General features: G+C 33.9%; 1 protein-coding gene across 1 annotated transcript in view; it reads right to left on the bottom strand.

Annotated features, from left to right (window-relative positions):
• The window catches only part of Mycbp2 (MYC binding protein 2), a 269,456-nt gene that overhangs the window by 145,919 nt on the left and 100,773 nt on the right, over positions 1–22,764 (bottom strand). The window contains 7 exon segments of the mRNA XM_047552904.1: positions 1,810–1,901; positions 7,320–7,447; positions 7,532–7,657; positions 8,183–8,355; positions 15,545–15,698; positions 16,369–16,573; positions 20,822–20,939. Of these exon segments, the coding sequence (XP_047408860.1) occupies positions 1,810–1,901; positions 7,320–7,447; positions 7,532–7,657; positions 8,183–8,355; positions 15,545–15,698; positions 16,369–16,573; positions 20,822–20,939 (996 nt within the window).

A 22,764-nucleotide genomic window follows, 5' to 3' on the forward strand; every position in this document is an offset into this window, starting at 1 on the left:
TAAAGTTTATTCATTCTGCTAAAGTATTCTGAGAGACAGCAAGCTAGGAAAACGGCACTGGAGTGAAGTCCAGCATTCAAAGTCTGGCCTTGTGACTTGCCAGCTGGAGACTCTGGCAAGTTACTATATCTTCTCTGTACCTCAGTTTCTTTATCTGAAAACTGGGGTGAAAATAATGTCTAGTTCATTGAGCTGTTTTGGGGACTGAATTCATCAATATATGGAAATGAACATGTCACACATGTTCCTATAACTACACATAAAAGTATATTGATTTTAGAGGAAAAAAAAGACTTGTATATAAATAAGGACACCTGCTAAAGGTCATAGCAAATTACCAAGTTTCAGGTAACAGAGTAGAAGGAACTGTTTGTAGCTAGGATTAAGAAGAATAAAAAGTCTTAAAGGAAGTAGGAGAATGCTATGAACAAATTTGCAGAGGTGAGAAAGTATAAGAGAGGATTGGAAAAAGGCAGGGTGTCTGTTTCATTACTGTGTTATGATAAATGGCAGAAGAGTAATAGGTAGAAGGTCAAAAAAAGTATGTCAGTGCTACCCTTGAGAGTCTGGGCTTCATTAAAAGCCAATGAAGAAAACCAGATGCCTTCTTACACATGAAGTACATGCTATTATCTTTGGCTCATAATCACATACTGAAAAGTAAATGGTAATGCCAACGGCATAATCAAAGCTTGTGAAATTTAGTTAACTGATTAAATTTTTCTGAAATTTCCCCTCATGATTACTTGTATAAAACATTAAGAATTACTGAAAATTATCTGTTGATATTGGCTAATACCTAAAATGAAGAAATAGTCAGTTTTCTTCAGATTCACTCTTTAGGTTGTCAAAAGTATATATCTGGTAAAAGCAAAATCAATGTCTTACTATCATTCTTATTTCAGAAAAATACACATTTTCAATAGAAAAAAGTCTATAAACAGTCCCACAAGTTTTCTTAACATAGTTTATTGTTGTGAAGTATAGTATACTATTATTATTACAAAACTCGGGTTATATTTTTTTCCCATCATAATATTCCCTGTCTCAGACCACTAACTTGTCATAGCAGTGTTGAGATAATTCTTAGGATTACATGGAGGCAGATAAAACCTACATTTCTATTTATGAATCTTTGTAAAAAACCCACTGCTGTGGCAAGCTACCAAGAGCCTTCATAAAGCTGGTCACCTTATAAAGTGTGTTATTGGTCAAGCATATTCTACTGGCATGACATCAGAGTACACAGGCGATCTAAATTGTGGCCTAGTATGACTACTTGACACTATATACAATGTTACAGGTAATAAATGAGTAAAACACTAACGTACTGGGTGTTCTTTAAGAGATGCATGAAAACAAAAGAGTGCAAATATATGCATATCTCTAGTTTTTGAACCAGTTCATTTATCTTGTAAAATAAAGTTGCAAAGATATTATTATTAATCAAATATCATTAAAAGAGATATTTACATTTCCTAATGCAGTTATCTGCTGCCTAATGGTGTTTCAGTCAACACATAGATTGCATATAGGACTACTGCTATACCATATGGCCAATGTGTGAAACAGGTTATACCATCTAGTTTGTGTAGGTGCACTCCTTATGGTTCACACAAGGACAAAACTGTCCTAACGATGCATTTCTCAGGAGTATCCTCATCACTAAGTGGGATATGACTACATAAATTTCATTTGTAAAAGCATATTCATAGCAGATTAAAACTTTTTAAGTTATATTTACTTATTTATAATAAGTTTTTAATTTTAGTAGGTAGGATTACACTGAATAATGAACAAATCATTTACCTAGCAGCACAGTCATAAGCCAACACATCAGTTTCTGCAAGAAGGTCTCCATCAGTTTCATGATCTCCTCCATCAGGACCCAACTCAAATAGCTGAGGAAAAAAGAAAAATATATTTTCCCATCATTTTGTTATACAATCTACTGACTAATATGTTTATAGTTTTGTGTATGTCCAATATACACTGAACTAATTATACAGAATATAAAAAATCTCACTCCTACTTTTTAAGGTTTTAATTATTTATTGAAATACACAAACACATTTAAATTAAGAACATAAATGACATTTTATGACATATATTAATCTGTTTTCCTAATATATCTATTTATTATATCAAAATGCCTAAATAGCTCTATCCTAGAAATTTTATATCTGATCTAACAAAGTAAGAATATAGACATTTGAAGGAGGTGAGAGAATGTGGACCAAAGAATTTGTATCTCAGGGAGTTTCTAAATGAGGTAGACGCTTATGAACACTTGCTAGCTATAAGACCCTGGGACTTAGTTTCCTCATCCATAAAAAAAGGTTGGATTGTAAACAACATTACCTACCTCATACTAAATGTGAGAAAATTAAATAAAATGGTACTTAAAAATATCAGAAAAATACCTAGCAAAAAGACTACAAAAAATTTTAGCTGTAGAGAGAGAGAGGAATAAGAGGTGATAGGATCCTTTAAAAGAGGAAAAATCAGTCATAAAAAATAGTTAAAAGTAATATGGCAGGTTGGAGATATGATATAGCTCAGTGGCAGAACACTTGCCTAGCATGTCTGAGGCACTAGGCTCCAACCCAGCACACTATGAGAGAGAGAGAGAGAGAGAGAGAGAGAGAAGTTATATGGCATGGGACAAGGAGAGACATAGCACATGAAAAACAAGTTACAGAAAAGACCACAGAATATGGGTGAGAATAAAGAGAAAAGATATTAAATGGGAAGTGGTTCTGAGATTAAGTGAAAATAAAGGGAAGAGTGTTTTTTCTTTTTTTTAAGTGAACTAAAAAGTGTAAAAAAATACTTTTACTTTGGAGAATCATAGCAGGTGAATTCTGAGAAAGGCAGCAAAACATCAAAATACATTAAAATTTACTGGGCAGGTATGGTCCTATATGTCTAAGTTTTTCAATTTTATACTAATGACCTGGAAATCTGTCTCTAGCAGGAATCTGATTCTCAAAAGTCACTGAATCCCCCAGGCGACTTGCTCTTATTAGTACTAAAATGATTCATTTCTTCCTTTTCTTGCCTTACTTGCTCTGATTAACAGTACTTTCATCAAACTAGTCACTCATAAAAAACCTGGAATAATCTTTTTTCTACATTTCTCTGCCATCACTGTATGTATGTATTCTGTTCCCGGCATCAAGTCTTATCAACTTAACCAGACTTCCTCTTACTGGCTGGACTACTTCCATAATGACTAATTAGTCTCCTCATTTCTATTCTCTCCTGGCTCTAACCCATGTTCTACAAAGGTGAAGGTGTTCATTTTCAATGTCTTAAATAGCTCTATACTAGAATTTTTAGTAATCTTAGAAAAATGCATATCTAATTAGAATACTTTCTTAATCTAAAATTTCAGTGGTTTCTCATCTTTGCAGCATGATATAAGGGTCCTTAATGACTTGTCCCTAACCTGGCTCTCCTGCTTATCCTCAATAAGTACTTCTGAACATAAAGTATGTGCCAGGCACAATTCTGAGAACTGGGAATACAGTGAACAACACAAACAATGAGGACTACCAAGTGTAAGTTTGTGGAAGGGAAAAAGATTATATTTTAATAGGCTGAACAGGGAGTTGAGACATAAAGGTGATAAGGAACTGAGCAAGGCTGGTGTGGAAGAGAGCTAAGTTAGAGGGAACATCAAGAGCAAAGGTCCTGAGGCTTAACTGTGCTTGACCTGCCTAAGGAATAAGCAGGACAGTATGCCAGATTACATGAAGTAGTCAGTGAAATCTAAGGTCAGATAGGAGCTGGCAGTCAGTTCTGATGAGATCTTTTCAAACCTTAAACAGCCTTTGATTTTTACTCTCATACAGGAAGACACATTATTCTAAACAGAGCAGTGACACACTTTGGTGTGCATTTTAAGAGACTCACTCTGCTGGTCTGAGGATGCACTGAATGGGGCAAGGACAGAAGCAGGATAAAATGGGACGGGTACTTTAATAATCCTGGTGAGAATGGTTATGACATGGAACAACTTGGTGGCAGTTTTTATAAGTGGTTAGATTCCGGATTTATTTTGAAAGTGAGACCAACAACATATACTATTCAAGTGAAAGTAGGGAGTGAAAGGAAGAGAGAAACTAAAGATGACTGTAGGATTTTTCGCTTGAACAGCTGGAAAAATCATGTTAATGCTATTCTGAGTCAGTTAACTGAGATGAGAAAGATTGTGGGAATAGCACATTAAGAATATCAGAAACATAGTTTTGAACATATTACCTACAAAATGTCTATTAGACATTAAGTGGAGACATATAGTAGACAATTGTGTGTGTGTGTGTATATGTGTGTGTGCATGTATGTGTGCGTATACATATATATCACTTTGGAGATCAGGAAAGAAGTCTTTAAGTATGGAAGTCACTAAAGAAAAAATATTTAGAGCCATGAGGCTGGCTCAGTATGGGGATGACTATTCTTCCCACTTTTGTTTATTCATTCATTCATGCATGCATTCATTCATATTTTTGTTGTATTTTACTGGTTCTTTTTGATTATACACAGCATTAGGATTCATTTTGACATAATTATAAAAGTATGGAATATAATTTTCTCTAATTCAGTCCCCAGTACTTACCCTTTCCCTCCCCCTCTTTCATTCACTCATTTTTTGACACAGGAACTTGCCATGTTGTTCAGGCTAGTTTGGAACTCATGGGCTCAAACCGCTCTCTTGCCTCTGCCTCCTGAGTAGCAGGGACTATAAGAATGCACCACCATGCCTGTCCAGCAAGATTTAAAAAATGTCCAAAAGATAAGTTACCAGCAGAAGACTACAAAATGTACCTACCAGCAGGACAGAACAAAATGAGTATGGTGCCTTGGGAGCCAAGAGAATCAAGTATTTTGAAGAGTTCAATAAGGTAAGATTTGGCTGACTTGTTAAGGAAGGTGAGGGCTAAGCCATGATCACTGGGCTTCAGCAATATAAACGGCATCAGTGAGCCGGGAGTGGAGAGGCACACCTGTAATCCCAGTGACTCAGGATGCTAAGGGAGGAGGATTCATAAGTTTAAGGCCAGCTTCAGCAACTTAGTGAGACCCTCAGGAACTTATTAGACTGTCACAAAATAAAACATAAAAAAGAATGGGGAGGTAGTTCAGCATCCTGGGTTCAGTCCCTAGTACAACCATCAACATCATCATGATCACCATCAATAAAAGTTATCACTGTCCTTGACAAGAGTAATTTCATAGGACTAGTTGGGGCATAAACCTGATTGGAATGGTTTAAGAAAGACTAGGATGAGAAAATGAAGACAATTATAGAAAATAAGGAATATACACAGGGACCAGCTAGATGGCTAATATAGACAAATGTTTTAACCTGGGATAATGATAGAAGAGACACTTTTGGGAAGAGGAAAAAGATGACAGAGAACCTATTAAGAAAGAATATCTAGATCTCTGGTTTATGTAGCAACATATGGAGGATGGTACCATTCATGAGAGAGAAATTCCTGAAAGAGCCAGACCTTTAGGGAAAAGCATGAATTCAGTTAAGAAGTCTGAGGTGGAGATATATATTTGGAGATCATGGAATGCTGATGGTTATTGAAACCTTGGGTTTGGAAGAGAATGCCTAGGAGAAAATATAGAATGAAGGCAAAAGAACTTGGGTTGAACTACATTCACATAGAAGAGAATGAACCTACAGAGGGACAGAAGACCAGTAAGGGGATGAAAACAAAACAAAACAAAACAAAACAAAGAACTAGACAGAAAATGGATACCTTAGAGAGGTGAAGGGAGGTAAATTAAAAAAAAAAAAAAAAAAAAAAAAAAAAAGGATTAAATGCTATTAGAAGGCCATAGTCCATTTGTTGATAATACAAAGGCAATACTTCCAAAGAAGAGCAGTGAGACAGGATTTGAGATTGAAAAAAGGCAGGGTCAATCTAAAACAATATATATGGAAGGTCACTACTGAAGATAAAGTCCACTATGGTGTTCGACTCTAGGAAAAATGAACAAACAAGCAAAACATCCCATGGCCAGGAAAAGGAAAAAATATATATCCTTTTGATGATCTTATTACATATTGCCAAACAAAACTACATAACTCAGTTTGCTTCTCTATCTTGACAATGAATTAAATCATCCTAAAATAACCATTGTGACACAGTTGCATTAAAATGATGCAAACACTAAACTACTGGTTTTCTTAGTATCAATGTACATGCTGCAGGTACCCTTAATCATTATTTAATTTCTATAATTCATGCACTATAGGGTATTTAAATTTTTACTTACTCCATTCTTATACTGTCTGCATTTTAGTATATGTATTATAATTGTAATCAGAATTAAGCAAATGTTTTAAAAAGTTTATCAGTTATAGTTGGCCTCTAGGGAAAGTATCCTCAAAAACCATCACTGTAAGACCGTTAACCTAATAATATAATTTTTAGATAACATTGAGAAAACTAAGAAAATACTGCCTGAATAGATGAAATTTAACTAACATTTTTGCGAAGACTAAAATTAAGGTACAAACTGCTCAATTTTTTCTTTTTAAAAGGAAAATCAGATAATTTGAGAAGCAGAATATTCAAGTTCATGGTGAATTTTCAAAGAATAGACACATTTTGCTTAGGATAACTGTCAGTCCTCTTGGAGATGAAAAGGTGTGATAAACTAACAACTCTAAATTATTTTAGTTTCATTGACAGAATCCATCCCTTCTGTTCTCTTATTTTATCCCTGGTCTCTAAAATAACATTAACTGATAACCATGTCTATTTACATAGTATTTGGCACTAAAAATGCTAGACTTTTTAGCTACATCAGAATGTCCCTGCATCAAAACCATTGTGGTTCCTATTACTAAAACAGCTACAAAAGGCATCACATAAAAAGGTGTTGCTATTCTTAGACCACTGAGAAGTTCTAGGCACCCACATAAAAAGGTCTGCTATTTCCAGACCACTGGCACAAAGGACTGAAACTGCCAGTCTCTTTTTCAGTCTTAACTACTAAAAGATCAATTTCCTTTCCTTTCCTTCCTTCTTACTGAGTTTTTATTTTTTAATGAGCTACTGATCTTAGCAAAGTCCTCTATCTCTTTCTAAAAGGAAGCATTAACAAAAACAAAAAAAAAAAAACAAGTCAACATTATTGCTCAAGATTTTAGCAATGTCTCCTCTATCTTTTTAAATAAGGGGGCATTAACAAAAATAATAAAAATGAAAGATAAGAAGAAGCGCTGAAAAATAAACTATGTCAAACTGACATCTTCAAACAAAACAGGGCTTGATATCTATAAACTTTACCTTAATTTTAGCAGTATATTCTCCTCGACCTCCAAACAGACCAAGACCACCAAGTAAAATATCAGTGTCAGCACTAAAACGTATAGCTTCTACTGAATGGGCAGAGTAACCCCAGCCACCTCCATGACCTAGAAGATAGAAATCTTGTATTTTAAAATATCCATATGTATTTCACTTAGAAGGTAATATTTCCTAAATTTAAGTATACATACTTTCAAACCTGTTTACTACACTATAATCTTCTTTGGAATAAACTTTCATGACTGCCTGAGTTTCCTCCTCTGTATTTGCAATGCCCATTTTTAAGTCCTGCATAGTAGCCAAGGTATCAAGACAACCTAAAACAACAAACAAAATTCAACTCCTTGCAATTAAAATTTCCTATAGCATTGACAATATTAAATATTACAGGGGATATATTAAAATAAATAAGTAAACTCAAAATGTAATCATCAAATTTATCCTAATCTTTAAACACTTTCATACAATATTTACAACAAATAAAAAGTCTCCTTTGTGTGGGTAATTATCATGCTTGATGACAAAATTTTGCATAAAACAAACTCTGAAAAGTTGGACTCGCTTAACCTTTGAGTCTTTACCAAGGTTCTTTCTTTTATCAAACACTCTAAATTACTCTGATTCTTAAAGCACTATTTGAGCAAAACACATTAGCCTAAAATAACATTAACTGATGCTAGTTTTAAAAGTTTACCATGGTTACCAAATGAAATCTGAGAAAAATAGAAACAAAGAATTAGATAAATAAATATACAAATTTAAATACTCTGAAAGAAACCCTAATCCTCAGCACAGCACACACACTTAATGCAAATTAGCTACACATAAAATAGTAACCCTACCTAAAATGTGCAAAGCTGCATGAGATCGAGTAGTAAGAGCCCTGGATCCTGTTGGTAGGGCAAGTTCAGGACTTAGAATACTACATCTGGACTGCATATCTGTTCCAGAGGGAAGTCTGGCATCAGCAACCACTGCATTGTAACACCACAGTTCTCTGGTATTTGGACGAAACCTTTCAAGAAAAAATATCACAGCATCTCAACATGTAGTTTCCATTGAAAATTTTCTGAACTATAATGATACAGTCATTTAAACAGTAAAAAATGAACTCATTATTTTCCATAACTGCTAAATATTTAAAGCAATTTATATTACTACAGAAAATATCAGAAATGTAGAACACAATGCTTCACAAAAATACAATTATACACTTAAAAATTCATGCATATACATAAACATAAAGCCTTTGTACAAGAAAAAAAAACATTAAAAAGTTTAAAGACAAGGTGAAAGAAAATATGTGAAAAATACACAAGACAAAATTACAATATCCACAGTGCATAAAAATATCTAAAAGCAATAAGAGATAATAATCCATAGCTAAAATGGGCAAAGGACATGGAAAGTTTTGTCAGGAAGAAAGCATAAATAAAATGGATGGAGATGTACAACCTCACTAACAAATAAGAAAGCATCAATTAAAAAAATAAGGAACTCACAATATTCTCCTGCCATATACATTTTCCTTATCTTTTTCAGAATAAAAATCCTCAAAAAGTTCTTTCCATTTCGTTTCTTTTCTTCTTTTTTTTTTTTTTTTTTTTTTTTTTTTTGTGGTGCTGGGGATTGAACCCAGGGCCTTGTGCTTACAAGGTACACAGTCAACCATCTGAGCTATATCCCCAGCCCTCTTTGCATTTCTTGATCTCTTTTTAGGAGGTGAAGGAGAAGTAAATGGGCAGTTGTGATTTAATGAATATAGAGTTTCCACTTTGCAAAATGAAAAATCTCTGAACATCTACTGTACAATAATGTGAACATATCTAACACTACTGTATTTTAAAATAAATACTAAGTAGCAAGTTTTATATTGTATTCTTTACCATAACTAAAAATCTCAATATTACTTTCAAAAAGTATTTAAAATAGTACGTTACAAATAAATTCTATGAAAATAATCTCTATAATTTCAATCAATATTAGTACACTATTGCTTTTGAGAAGTCCTATTAATCTAATTGGTGTCCTATGATATGATAATTCTTTTCTTTTTAGTTCCTTTTAAGATTTTCTCTCTTTTTTTAGTGTTCTATAGCTTCACTAGTATGTCTCTTCATTGTAGATAATGAAAAATACATAGTTCTAATATCTGAAGATTTAAACTTTTTTTTTTTGGTTTTAGAAATTCTTTAGGCATTGCCTTTGCAAATACTGCTTCTTTGTTATCTCTACTGTCTCCCTGGTCCTCATTATTTCCTTTCTGGTTGTCTATTAGATTATCTCATTAAATTCTTCAAATATCTACAGTTTCATATTTTTTATATTTTTTTTCTCTGTGTCATTCTGGCTAATGTCCTTTGATGTTTACTCTTCTTCTGTTCAAAATCTCCGGATCCATCCATTTGTTTAAGAAACTAGTCCTGGAGCTAGGGGTGTAGGTCAGTGGTACACTGATGCCTAGCATGTAAGAGATAAAAAGAAAGAAGGGAGGAAAAGAAGGAAAGGAAGGGGAAAAAAGGGAGGGGCAGAAATAGGGAAGAAAGGAAGGAAGACGGGAGGGAAGGAAGAGGAAGGACTACTCTTCATTTGTAAAAATGTCACTTCATTGTTTTCAAATATGCCTCATCATTTTGTTTCATTTTGAATCTCTTTGCCATTTTCAACTGTACACATAATTTATTTCTTTCTCTGACAATTCTAAGATATGAAAATTATCTTGCTGCTTGTTCTGTTTCATTTCACTAGCAATAATATTCCTTACATTAATTAATCTTAGGCTTTGGGCTCTAGTTTGATTGAATCATGCTTCTTTAGAAACCTCAGAGCCTAAATGGAGGAGGCTTTTCAATGAAGGTTTCACTTACTTTCTGTAGGGACAAAGAGACATTACTTATCCCACTTTAGCATTATTTCAGAACCGAGGCTTAATCTGAGAGTTCCAGGATCATTTTCTATCTCCTTCATTTTGCAGATGGCACAATACTTATTTTTTATTTATTTATTTTATTTTATTTTATCTATCTATCTATCTATCTATCTATCTACCTACCTACCTACCTACCTACCTACCTACCTACCTATTTATTTTTGCAGTGCTGGGGATTGAACCCAGGGCCTTGTGCTTGCAAGGCCAGCACTCTCCCAACTGAGCTATAACCCCAGCCCCATAATGCTTATTTTCTAAACTGCAAGGATGATATCTGCATTTTCCCTCAGTGAAATACTGTTTCACATATGCTGGTTTCCCTTTTTTGAGGTGAGAGAGGTTTAGGGGACAGGGAAAGAACATTAGTGATTTCTTTGCCAGGTGCCAAGCAATGCCCTAAAATATAAAGTTTTGCCAGGTGTGGTGGCACACACCTGTAATCCCAGAGACTCTGAAGATTAAGGCAGGAGGATTTCAAATAAGAGGACAGCCTCAGCAATTTAGAGAGATCCTGTCTCAAAAAATAAAAAGGACTGCAGATGTACGTTAGTAGTAGAGGGTTCCTGGGTTCAATACCCAATACAAAAAACATACACACACACACACATATATATACACATATATATCAATAACATGTATATATGTGTGTGTATATATAATATATACACATATATATATATAAATATATATACAAAGTTTGTCTTTTTTTTTTTTTTTTAAAGTGCAGGGCCTATCAAATTATCTAGTTCACCAAATTGCTAGAAGTGAAAATCTCCATTCATTCTCAAATCACATCACTCTAATTTGTACATCTAATACTTTAATGAAATTATTCTTCTCAAAGTTGCAAGTGACTCCCCCACCCCCCAAATACTGGAGATTGAACCCAGGGCTTTATTCATTTCTAGACAAGTACTCTATCACTAAGTCACATCCCCAGTCTTTTTTTTTTTTTTTTTTTAATTTTGCTTTTGAGACAGGGTCTCACTATATTGCTCAGTCTAGCCTTGAACTTACAATCCTCATGTCTCATGCCCAGTTGCAAATAAATTTTAAGTAGCCAAGTCCAATAGGATTTTTGATCATCAACCTACTCAACCCCTCATCAGGGCTCAACACCACTGAATACCCTCTTCTTGACTGACTCTCCGTTCCCCTTTCCATGGCAGCATACCTTCCTGGCTTTCTCTTATAGTTCTCTGTCTCCTTAACCTGTTCCTCCTCTCTACCTGACTTTTGGAAAGATACCAGGGCTTGGTCTAGAACTCTTTTTGAAACATATATATGTATATTTCCTGTCTTCTGTTCCACTGTGTCCCCTCTTCTCTTATAAAAGCTTTACAAGACTGTGAGTCCCAGAATATGGATATTTGGGAAAGAAAAAGGTCTCCTCCATTCTCCTCAAAGTCAACTTTGAATAAAACCTATTTTTCCCTCACCACCTTGTCTCCTCAGATTTAGTGGAGTGTAACTAGCAATAAAGATTTTTCTCTTTGGTTATACCTTCTCAACCTATGCTGTCTGCCTTTATACCATCTATTAGTGAAAAACTCTCAAACTCATATCCGCAGTCTACAACAGTCATTTAAGCCTGATTAACTTATCTAATTGCCTACTTAACATCTTCACTTACATCCCTAACTTACTATGTCAAAACCATAAGTCTTGTCTCTCTGCTTTTCCTGGCTCAGCGAATGTCACCAAAGTCTATTCAAATATCAAAGTCAGAATCTTGGGAATCCCCCTTTACTACTTCCTTTCCTTAACCCCTCAGTACAATCAAGTGTAGTTGGTTCTACTCTGAAATAGTGGCACCAACTACTTTTCATTTTCCTACTACCCACCCTGGTTCAAGCTACCTAACCTAGCTCAAACTAACTAAGCTAGGTTCAAGCCATCATCTTTTCCTTGCACTACTGCACTAGTCTCTACCTTACTTTATTCCAATCCTTTTTCCACAATAAGTATAATCTCAATGTCACTTCTAAACTCACATTCCTAGAAAGGATTCTTTCCTATTTTGAAAAAATGCAAATTCCTCAATCTAGCTTACAAAGTCCTACAAGTCCTTACCCTACCTACTACTTTGCTATTTATTTATTTTGCTGTACTGGGGACTAAACCCAGGAGTGCTCTATCACTGAGATACATCCACAGTCCTTTTTTTATTTTGAGACAAGGTCTAGCTAAGTTGCTGAGGTTGGCCTAGAACTTCTGATCCTCCTGCCTTAGCAGGTAAAATCCCAAGTAGGTGGGATTATAGACATATACTACCACATCTGGTTTCGGATTTAATTTATGCCACTCAGTATGCTTTAGATATAGTGGCTCTCTTCAAATTCTTAAAATACTGCCAAGATCTTGTTTATATAAGAGCATATAGGTCTATTAATCTTTCCCTGCCTAGAAAACTTATGACTCTTCCAGTGCCCATTTCTCTGCTTTAAGGTCTTAACTTATATTGGCTCCATGGTATGAAAGAGAGGCAGTATTGCATTCTCAATCACAGCATCCTCTGTTTCCTGGGCAAGACCATAAAGTATATTATTTATTGGCCTTCACATAGTTTTTGTCTTCGCTAAACAAAATAAGTTTCATAAGAGCTGGGCATTTACTAATTTCTATATTTCATATTACTCTTTACTTACCATATAGTAGAAACTTAACATACATTTATTGAATAATGAAATTAAAATAGCGAAAGTTAAAAATAACAACTGATTACCGATACTGACAATAAAGGGAAATATGAATTCTCTTACAAAATGAGAGTGCTGAAAGTCAGTTTAGCAGTCTACATCCACATTCTATGAGCCTCTTTCTTAATTCAACAATTCTTATTCCTAAAAGTTATCTCAGAAATACTCTCACGTATGTAAAAAACTGAGTGGATATGTGTGCATATATGTTTGCTGTAGCATTGTAGGTAATACCTTAACTTTAGAAAACAATTTAAAATGTTGACTGATGGGAAAACAGGTATAGTTGGTATGTCCTGAGTATAGAATTTTAACAGTTTTAATAATGACGTAGTTCTTTACTGACTAGGACATAGGATGAAACTATTGTTGAGAAAAAATACAACTTTTTGAATTATTATATTCTTATGGAGGAAGCAAAGTACATGCATTTTAAATGGTGTCAAATAATAGAAGTCAAAACACTTTTGATCCATAGGAAATGTTATTGGGATTTAGTATGGGGTAAAAAAATATCTGAAGAAGGGCTATACTTTTTCCTACATGTGGTTTTGCTTTGCTTTTGTAAACACTAATAATACTAATTCACATATTATCTTGCGCAAACTTTTGAGTGTGAAATAAAATTGCTATTCTTAATGCTTATCTGCCTTTTACACATGTTAAGTTTCTGATGATCCGGGAGAAGTCAACTCCTAAAGAATACAAAGGAAGCAGGTGGAGACCAGAAGAAAAGTCAAAGTAAGCTAATACTGGATCTGCAATACCTGTGATAGCTGTAAAATAAAAGGGCCTTACTGAAATACACAGGACACAAAGCAGTCAGAAGTCAGGATAATGGAAAGAAACTGTGATCTTGATTGAAAGGAAAATATCTCCCAGCTGTTTTGCTGAAAAACATAGAAGGAGATTGCCCTTCATCTTTTAACCTATTTTGGAACAATGGAGAAAATGATGTAGAGGCTGGCAAGGTACTTAAGATCATCAGTCCCATTCACTGATACTACCATATGTGAAAAAGATAAGGTTTAACTAGATGGATATTATATTTCTGAGTTCTGTTGAGACTCCAGGGAAAAGGATCTAGTTCAAGAGTTTACTACCAACTCCCAGCATTTGTACTTTTATCTCTAACTTAAAGAATGTAGCCAGAAATAAATTTCATGTTGTCAATTTTTGTTTTTGTCTTGCCAATGTGAATTTACTTCATTTAAAAATAAAACATTTGAGAAGGAAGAAAGGAAGCAAGCAAATCAATTTACATTTAAGTCCAAATCGGTGTCTGTTCCTTGGTAACCATGTCTCTCTACATTGACTTCTAATCAGTAAGTAACTATAAACAATTCTCTTAACACTTAACCCTTTCTTTATCCCCTCCATTCTATCTCACTATACCATTTTAATTAACATTGGTTCTCAGTAACTCATTGTCTTCCTAACAATGATCACAAAAAGACCTCTCACCTGGAGTCTCTCCTTATTTAATCTACCTTGCACAATGCTGCCACAGTTATCCAAAAGTACTACTCAACCCAATTCTTGTTTCCATGCCTTCTCACAAAATGCCCACATAAGAGAGTAAAAACATCTACAACCTGGGAAACACTACAATTCCTTCCAAAAGAAACTATGACCTCTTCAGACATGGCAGCTAATGAAAATGCAAGCAAGACTGGGCTGCTGGAAGAAGAAAGAAAAAAATCTCTCTCTTCTCAAATATGTTACTTCTAAATTTCAACTTATTGGCATTACTGACAACTATGACCAGCCAAATAAACACAGCAAGAGAATAGAAAAAAGTGCTCAGTGATAAACCACTCTGGTAATGGTAGGGTACATTTCTCTCCCACTAGGATGCAAAGTTAGAAACACTGAGAATGAGAACTCTTTATTCATTATGTATATAAATCACCAATATATATTTTAACCAAGTACAATATAATTTTTCTTGATACTCTTATGTAACTTTATTGCTACATTTTTATATTTTACCAGGTTTATATAATCCTATAGATTCCTCTGCCAATATAGTTATTTTACTATGCATATTCCTAAAGGGCAGACTTAATTATTTTTTACTTTGTATTGTTGCTGGCATAATTTATTTTACATAGAAGGTAATAGTTAGATGTTTATGGGAAAAAGAAATAGAATGAATTCTATGAATAAGACAGGATTACTGACAGACTAAAAATAATAAACAAAACACTTAAAAGTAAAACTAGTAATTTATAATTAATTTATAATAATAGCAAATACTTCTTTACCACCTTTATGTGCTTCTCTATTATTATACCTATTTTTATAAATGAGAAAAATGAGGCACACAAAGTATCTTCTCTAAGGTGACACAGAGAGCAGAATATGGAGCTGGGATAAAACTAGGTAGCAAGGCTCAGAACACAGTTCACTTAACCATTAGACTGTATTATGAAGGTACCTGTGTAACACTATGATAAAATTCTAGTTACCAAACAGGAGTGTTCTCATGTGTGAAAAGTCTGCCTATACAAGAATTCTGTGTTATCAAAAGAGTATAATTTGATCAAAACTTGTTTACTATATTATATGCTTACCTCCAAATTACATCATACACAGGATCAAGACACACACCAAATCCTTGAAGATCCTCTTGCTCAGAATCATTAAAAGTTTTACAGCTCCCATCTACTTTATTTATCAAAAGACATTTAAATGGAGGAGGTTCTGATATAGAAGCAGGTACCAGGCCTTAGGGGGGAAAAATTATATATATATATATATATATACATGTAATTTTAATATGCATTACCTTTTTGCATTCTCTCAAACCAATCACGGAAGTAGATTATCACCAATTCACAGGCGAAAAAGTTGAAATATACATAAGTTTATGCAGAAAATCTTAAAGTGGCAGAATTAGGATTACAACTTTCAGCTATCTAAATCCATAACACGTGTTCCTAATTTCTATGCAATACCATTCTATTATGTAATTATTCATAATATCACAGACAAGTATGAAGTGATACCTTGGGTTTTAATGAAACTTCAAAATTTGATCATTATAACCACCCATAAAATTAATATCTATTATTTACTACCAAGAAACAAAGCAGAAAGTTCCTCACTTTAATGTAAGTTTTACCTATTATAATTTATCACATATTTCTACTGCTAACTTTATGAATATTATGATTTCTAGCTCTCCTGATTATTTCAGCATAGAAACACATAGAAACACAGCACTTAGAGGTTTCATTTAAATTTCTTTAAAAAGAAAGAATCAAGGAAAAAAGAGAAAGAAAGAAAGGGGAAAAAAAGGCTCTAAGACTATATTTCGTTATAGGGAACAACAAACTATTTCCCATTAATCCAGACAAGGGTTTGGGGGAGGGTATTTGTATGTTGTTGGTATTACCTATTATGTGTTTACTGGCAAAAATTTCTGATGTAGCAAGTACATGAGAATTAATAAGTGCTTCATCAATTCGTAAAAATGTTTGGTCCCCACTGGCACCTATCCAAGTGGCTTTTCTTCCATATTTTGATCCAATGTTAGGCATGGGAGCTGGTTTTGCATTCCAATATGGCACATCCAAAATGGGTCTTCCCAGCTGTCCTTTCTAAAAAATTAAATAAACCATATTAATAATATTGTTGGATAAATATACTTTTCATAAAGTTAAGGAGACATTAGATTTAAAAATAGTAATATGAGACCTTATTTTTAATCAATTATTAGTTTGTTTGTCTTAACAGAAGAAATCTGGACAAAACACAAAGTAATAAAATAACTTCTATTTTTCCTTGGAAGTCTTTCCCTAATAAACCACAAGTGCATTTGAAAAAAAGTTGAGATACTTTTCCATGCAAAAAATGTTCCCCAATGGTACCAAAAGACATCAGAAACTACTCTCTCTCAAATTAACAAGTGAATTATAACTGCAACAGACAATATAGCCTTTGAAGCACCTCTTTAAAAGTCCCCTGTTCCTGCTGATGGGCAGAAGCACAGCCTCTGGGACAGGAGGCCCCTGTGTTTCCCCTCTGCTAGCAAAGCAATAAACCTTTATCCTATGTCTTAAAAAGAAAAAAGAAAATTTTCCCAAAACACTTTGTCTTCACCTACATTTAAAAGAACCATGGTTTAAATGTTTTTAAGCATAAATATGTTTAAAACTCAGTATTATAAATGATTCACTTAAATATCTTTGACATTTTAAGTTCAAAGTACAAAAGTACATGACTACTGAACTCACACATGTGAGAATATTTGGATAAAATACCAAAATAATAAATATTAGAACTATTAATACAATTAGAAAAATCCATGTAATTTTTACATGATGTGTGTGTTACTTATTTCATTTGTTTTTTTTTTTTTTTGGCGGGGGCAGGTAATACTGGAGATTCAACCCAGCGGCCCTCAACCACTAAGCCACATCCCCGGCTCTTTGTTTTTAATATACTTTATTTAGAAACAGGGTCTCCCTAAGTTGCTTAGGACCTTGCTAAATTGCTGAGGATGGCTTTGAACTCGAAATCCTCCTTCCTCAGACTCCTGAGCCACTAGGATTACTGGCATGTGCTACCACACCTGGTGTTCATTTCTGTTTTAAGATAAACGGGAGCATCAATGATAAGGTGTGATGTCTCAAATAAATATTAAATATTTAATATTATTTAAATATGGATGTCAATAGGTACCTGGTCAGACACAGTTTAAAAAATAACAAAGTTTTTCACTACTATGCCAGTACCTGAAAAAAGTAGAATACTGATGTTGGATCAGACTATATTATTCATTCACATGGGCTGAGGACCTCTCTCTCCCCATGTCATTCCTTTCTTAAAACTGCTGGAAGGCAGAAAATGCTATATGTGGCCCTTGGTATATTTATAGGCATCCCAGCAAATAACCACAGCAAAAACCTGAAGAACAAGGGAGCCTAAAGTAGTTCAAACACTCTGGTCAAATTCTTCCTCAACTACTGGTTTTTATCAAGTTCCATTAGTCCTTTAATATCACAGCAAGCAAATAGCCACAACTGCAGAAGAACTGAGCATCAACGTAGAAGTATCAGGGGAAGGAAAAGTGGCAAGCACATGATGAGAAAAGCAGTCAAATCATTCAATGTTTGTTCTCACCTTTCTCAATGTTTATCCTTATTTTTTGACAAAAGGAAGTAAAGGAACATAAAAATATAAGTAGTAAGGGAATTATACCTTAAAGGAAGAAGAAATTATATTGACTATTGAAATAAATATGTCTTCCCTTTCAACCAATGAACTCATGTGAAAAAAAAGCAACCAAAGAAATATAAGATGCTGCAACAGTCCCACAGGGACTCAGAATGTAGTTATAAACCACACTTAAATTCATAAAAGCTAGCAATTAGGACTTCTGGGGCTGGAGAATAATAATGATTAACTGATTTCAGATCTTGTCACTCACATTCCTCTTCCCAAAAACACAAAGCTAATGTGAATCACAAATAAATCCACACATGACTTAAATGTTTAGCACTATTATGAGACAGCAAATATTAGAATATTTATGTTACCAGTAACCAGAGGAAAGAAAAACAAATTCCAACTGATTTCTCTCTGCCTACCAGCCCCTGTAAGGCCAATTACTCAGCATGAAAGAGGGCTAGGAAGGGGAACAGAGGAATGCAGAGGACTTTGAAAAAGCAAAGACAAAATCCTCCTCCAAAACAGAGAGTCCAATCCATAATACCAAAACATTAAGTAGGTCAGGACTTGATGGTTCTCATTTATCAACCTGGCACAAATTAAAAGGCATGACAACATGTTGCATGACAAGGCTGTAGCGAAACAGGAACTTTCATCCAATGCTGATGTGAAAGCAAAATAGAACTGTTAGTGTCTCACAAACCTATATAGGCATTAAACTTCAACCCAGCAATTTCACTTCTTAGAATTTACCTCAAAGATACACTTCTAACAGTATTCATTATTATCACTGCAAAATATTACAAGGTCTTAAATCTTGTAATAATCATAAGAAATTTCTAAGCATAAGAAATTGACAGAGTTGGCCAGGTATGGTGGCACATGCCTATAATCCCAGCTCCTTGGAAGCCTCAAGATGGAGAATTGCAAATTCAAGGCTAGCTTGGTCAACTTAGTGAGAACTTATCTCCAAATTTAAAAAGATTTTTTAAAAAGTGCTGGGGATGTATCTTGAGTACTTGCCAAGCAACCTGTGGGGTCCTGTGCTAGAACCCCAGTACCATAAAAGAACACAAACAGAAAAAGAAATTGACTAAATGAACTATAGTATACACATACAATAGAGAACTATGCAGAAGTTTAAAAAAAGAAAAAGATCTCTATGAACTGATATGGAGTTATTTCTAGGAGGCATATTAAGTGAACATAGCAAAATACAAAATCACATATAGAGAAAACTATCTTTTGATAAACAGAGATGGAAATAATTATATATATGTATACACATATACATATATACACACATATACATATATATACATATATATGGTGTGTTTGTGTGTGTGCACTTATTTATCTTTATGAGAAAAAACACAAGAAGGATAAACTAGAAAACAATGGAATTCATTACCTGCAGAGGCAGAGCAAAAGGGAAGGGAAGCAAGGACGCAGGGATGGAGGGAAATAGGATATGGAGTGACACCTGTTTGAACTTACCCTTTTTGTGTTTATCAGAGATACAAAAACAAGAAACATTTTCTTAAACAAGAAAAATGTCATAGTAGACAAAGAAAAACTATGGGAACGTTACAGACTAAAGAGAAAGGAAACGTCATGTCTGATCCTGGAATGAAGAGGGAAAAAAATACCAATATATATTAACTGAGCCACTGACAAAATATCAACTAAAATATTTATGAGTAAAGGGTTAGAATGCACATAAATTATTGTTAAAAGATTCAGGAGAAAATTTTTCTATAATGCAGACACACATACAAACACACCTGAGCACACACAGAGTAATAGTGTGCCCATGTGCAAACTAAACTGATCAAAATGTTAATAACAGGTGAATCTATTCACCTATTAAATAAGAATAGTATGGTAAAATGCCATACACACTTTAACCAACAGGGGTATCTGGTTAAAGGGTATATGGCATTTTACATACTATTTTTATTTTTGCAGTCTTTGTGTAAGTTTCTGAAATCATTTCCAAACAAAACATAATTTTAAAGTTCACTTTTTTTTAATAAATCAAGAATTGTAAATTACATCCTGAAGACTTAAGTTCTAAAGATCTGTCTGAACAGTTACCCACATCAGAGATGGTACAGGTTTATTAGCAGTCTTAGGAAGATATTTTTTAATATTTACTATGCCCAAACTTTATAAAACTCTCACAGCATTTTGCTCTTCAAGCTTTGGTAGAGAGAAAGAGAAACAGAAAAGAAGGCAAACAGATGAAAGGAGAGGAAAGGGGAAGCATAATTTTAAGCAAATCTAATTTTAAAAAACTAGGCTTTTAACAAGTTCTAAAATAGAAACAGTTCTATACATTAACAAAAATGAATCTTTAAAAATTGTGAGAAATAATTTTCAAAATGACTGAATTAGCTCTACTAAGTGATTAAAGGGTTTTTATCTGGAATACCCATGTCCAATCCTAACATATCTTTTAAATTTAATAAATTCTAGTGCTGAGCAAGAGATGAAAATCATTTCAAAGAATGCCATTCAGGTTTTGTGTGTGTTGGAGGCAGAGGTAGGAAATATTCATATGCAATTATTAAAAAATAAGAATTTCACCAGAACCATAAAAAAATAGGAAAGGTAGATAAATTGTAAGGCAATGGTTTGATGTAATATTATTAATATTTTAAAAAATTTCTTACAGAAAAACTTCCAAATGTGAAGACCTGTCCATCCATTAAAAGGACTGCCGTGTGGTTGCTGCCTGCAGTGACTTGTGTGCTAGGGCCTGGCAAGGCTTGAACAAGTGTGGGACATCCCCTAGGTCAAAAAAAAAAAAAAAATTAAGTCAATTTCTTACGTGATTCAACTGAGATAAAAACAAAAAACAAAAAACAAAACAAACAAAAAACCCAATAAATAAACAGTGCAATAAGGAGTAAAAAAAGGTTGTAATAAAGATATTCAGTTAATACTTATTTAAGAGCTATGCCTGTCTCCATGCCATATGCGAGGTAAAGAAAGTAGAAAATGCTATCTTTAAGAAGATTATTTATAAATTAGTATCACATGTTTATGTGTTTACAATCAGATATTCAGAAATTATTACCCTAATTATGAACATGTTTAATTTTTCTGAAATATTACTGCTGCTTTTATTTTAAAAGGAATAAAATCTGATACCTTGTACTCTGAATTGCGTGTCAAAGAACTTTGTTGAACAAAATAAAATTATGTGATGCTTTAACTGGAATTCAACTTAGGAACTAGATTAAATAATACATTTTATAACCTTTTCTAACTTTTATCACTAGGCTAATAACCTTAGATTTTAACACAGTAGTTACTGAGTCAGTTATTACAGCATCATGAGAAGTATCAATCACAGCAGTGGCTAGGAGCTCAAGCTCTATAGCCCAATTGCCTGGATGTAAATTTTGTTTTGCCACTCAACAGCAATGAGACCAGGACTTTAAACAAGTCATTCATACTTCCTGAGTTTCAGTTTTCTCCTCTTTAACACAAAACAATAATAAACAGTATCTAGTTCATAGTTCATATCATTTCTGTAAATAATAAAGAAGTTCATACACGTTAAGTGCTTACGTCAGTGTTTGGCACACAATAAACAATAAATGATAACTATAATAATAAATGATATCCTAATATTATTTTCTACTTTTAATAGCCATTTTATTAACCATTATCTATAATTAAAATAACCATTATCTATATGTAATTAGAAATAGTTCACACATGACTGGAGAGCTTTGCTTTGAGACAATGTAATTATGACACTTTAAGTTTCTAAAAATTACTTAAAAGTAATTTTTATTCAGACTACAATAAAAAATAAATTGGAAAGGGGCAAGACTAGCAGCTGGAAACCTAATTAAGAAAATTTTACTAGAGTCTGAGTGAGTTATGATGCAGACCTGAACTAGGTGGAATGAAAAGGAATGGGTGAATTTGACAGCTATGTAAGGATCAGGACTGGCCATGCTTGATAAATGATTGATATGTGGCAAGGAAGTTTTTCTACTTAAGCAACAAGGTAGATGGTAGTAACATTCACTTGCGCCATGAGGAGGAATGAGATCTAGGAAGACTATGAGAAATAAGAAGAGATCCTAGATTTTCTAGAGTCTCTTCTAACACTTCATGTATAGATAGAAAAGTTCACAGATATTCAGGACATACCAGGAAAGCACTGAAAGAGACAGGTTCAAAAGAGGGAAATAAAATACATGCCCAATGCTCTGGAGCATCATAGAAGTGGCTACTTAATTTAGCAGAAGACTCTGGTGGAAGCAGGAGCCACACCATAGTAGACAAGAGTTAATAGCACATGCAAAGGCCCTTGAAGTATCCCAGCAGTAAAGAGAAAAAGAAAGGAGAACTAGTAAATAAAAATGAAAATGAAGCTGAAGGAGAAATTTGTTCTTTCTGACGGGGTTGGGAACAGCTACCAGGAATGCTTATCTCCTGACCCAAATTCCAACCCCTTTTTAAAATTTTTTATTTTGAGACAGGGTCTTGCTAAGGTGCTTAGGGTCTCATTAAGTTAATGAGGTTGGCTTTGAACTTGTGATCCTCCTGTCTCAGTCTCTTGAGATGATGGGATTATACGCATGTATCAAAGGGC

Source organism: Sciurus carolinensis, chromosome 5 (genome assembly GCF_902686445.1).
Source record: "Sciurus carolinensis chromosome 5, mSciCar1.2, whole genome shotgun sequence".
Lineage (NCBI taxonomy): Eukaryota > Metazoa > Chordata > Mammalia > Rodentia > Sciuridae > Sciurus > Sciurus carolinensis.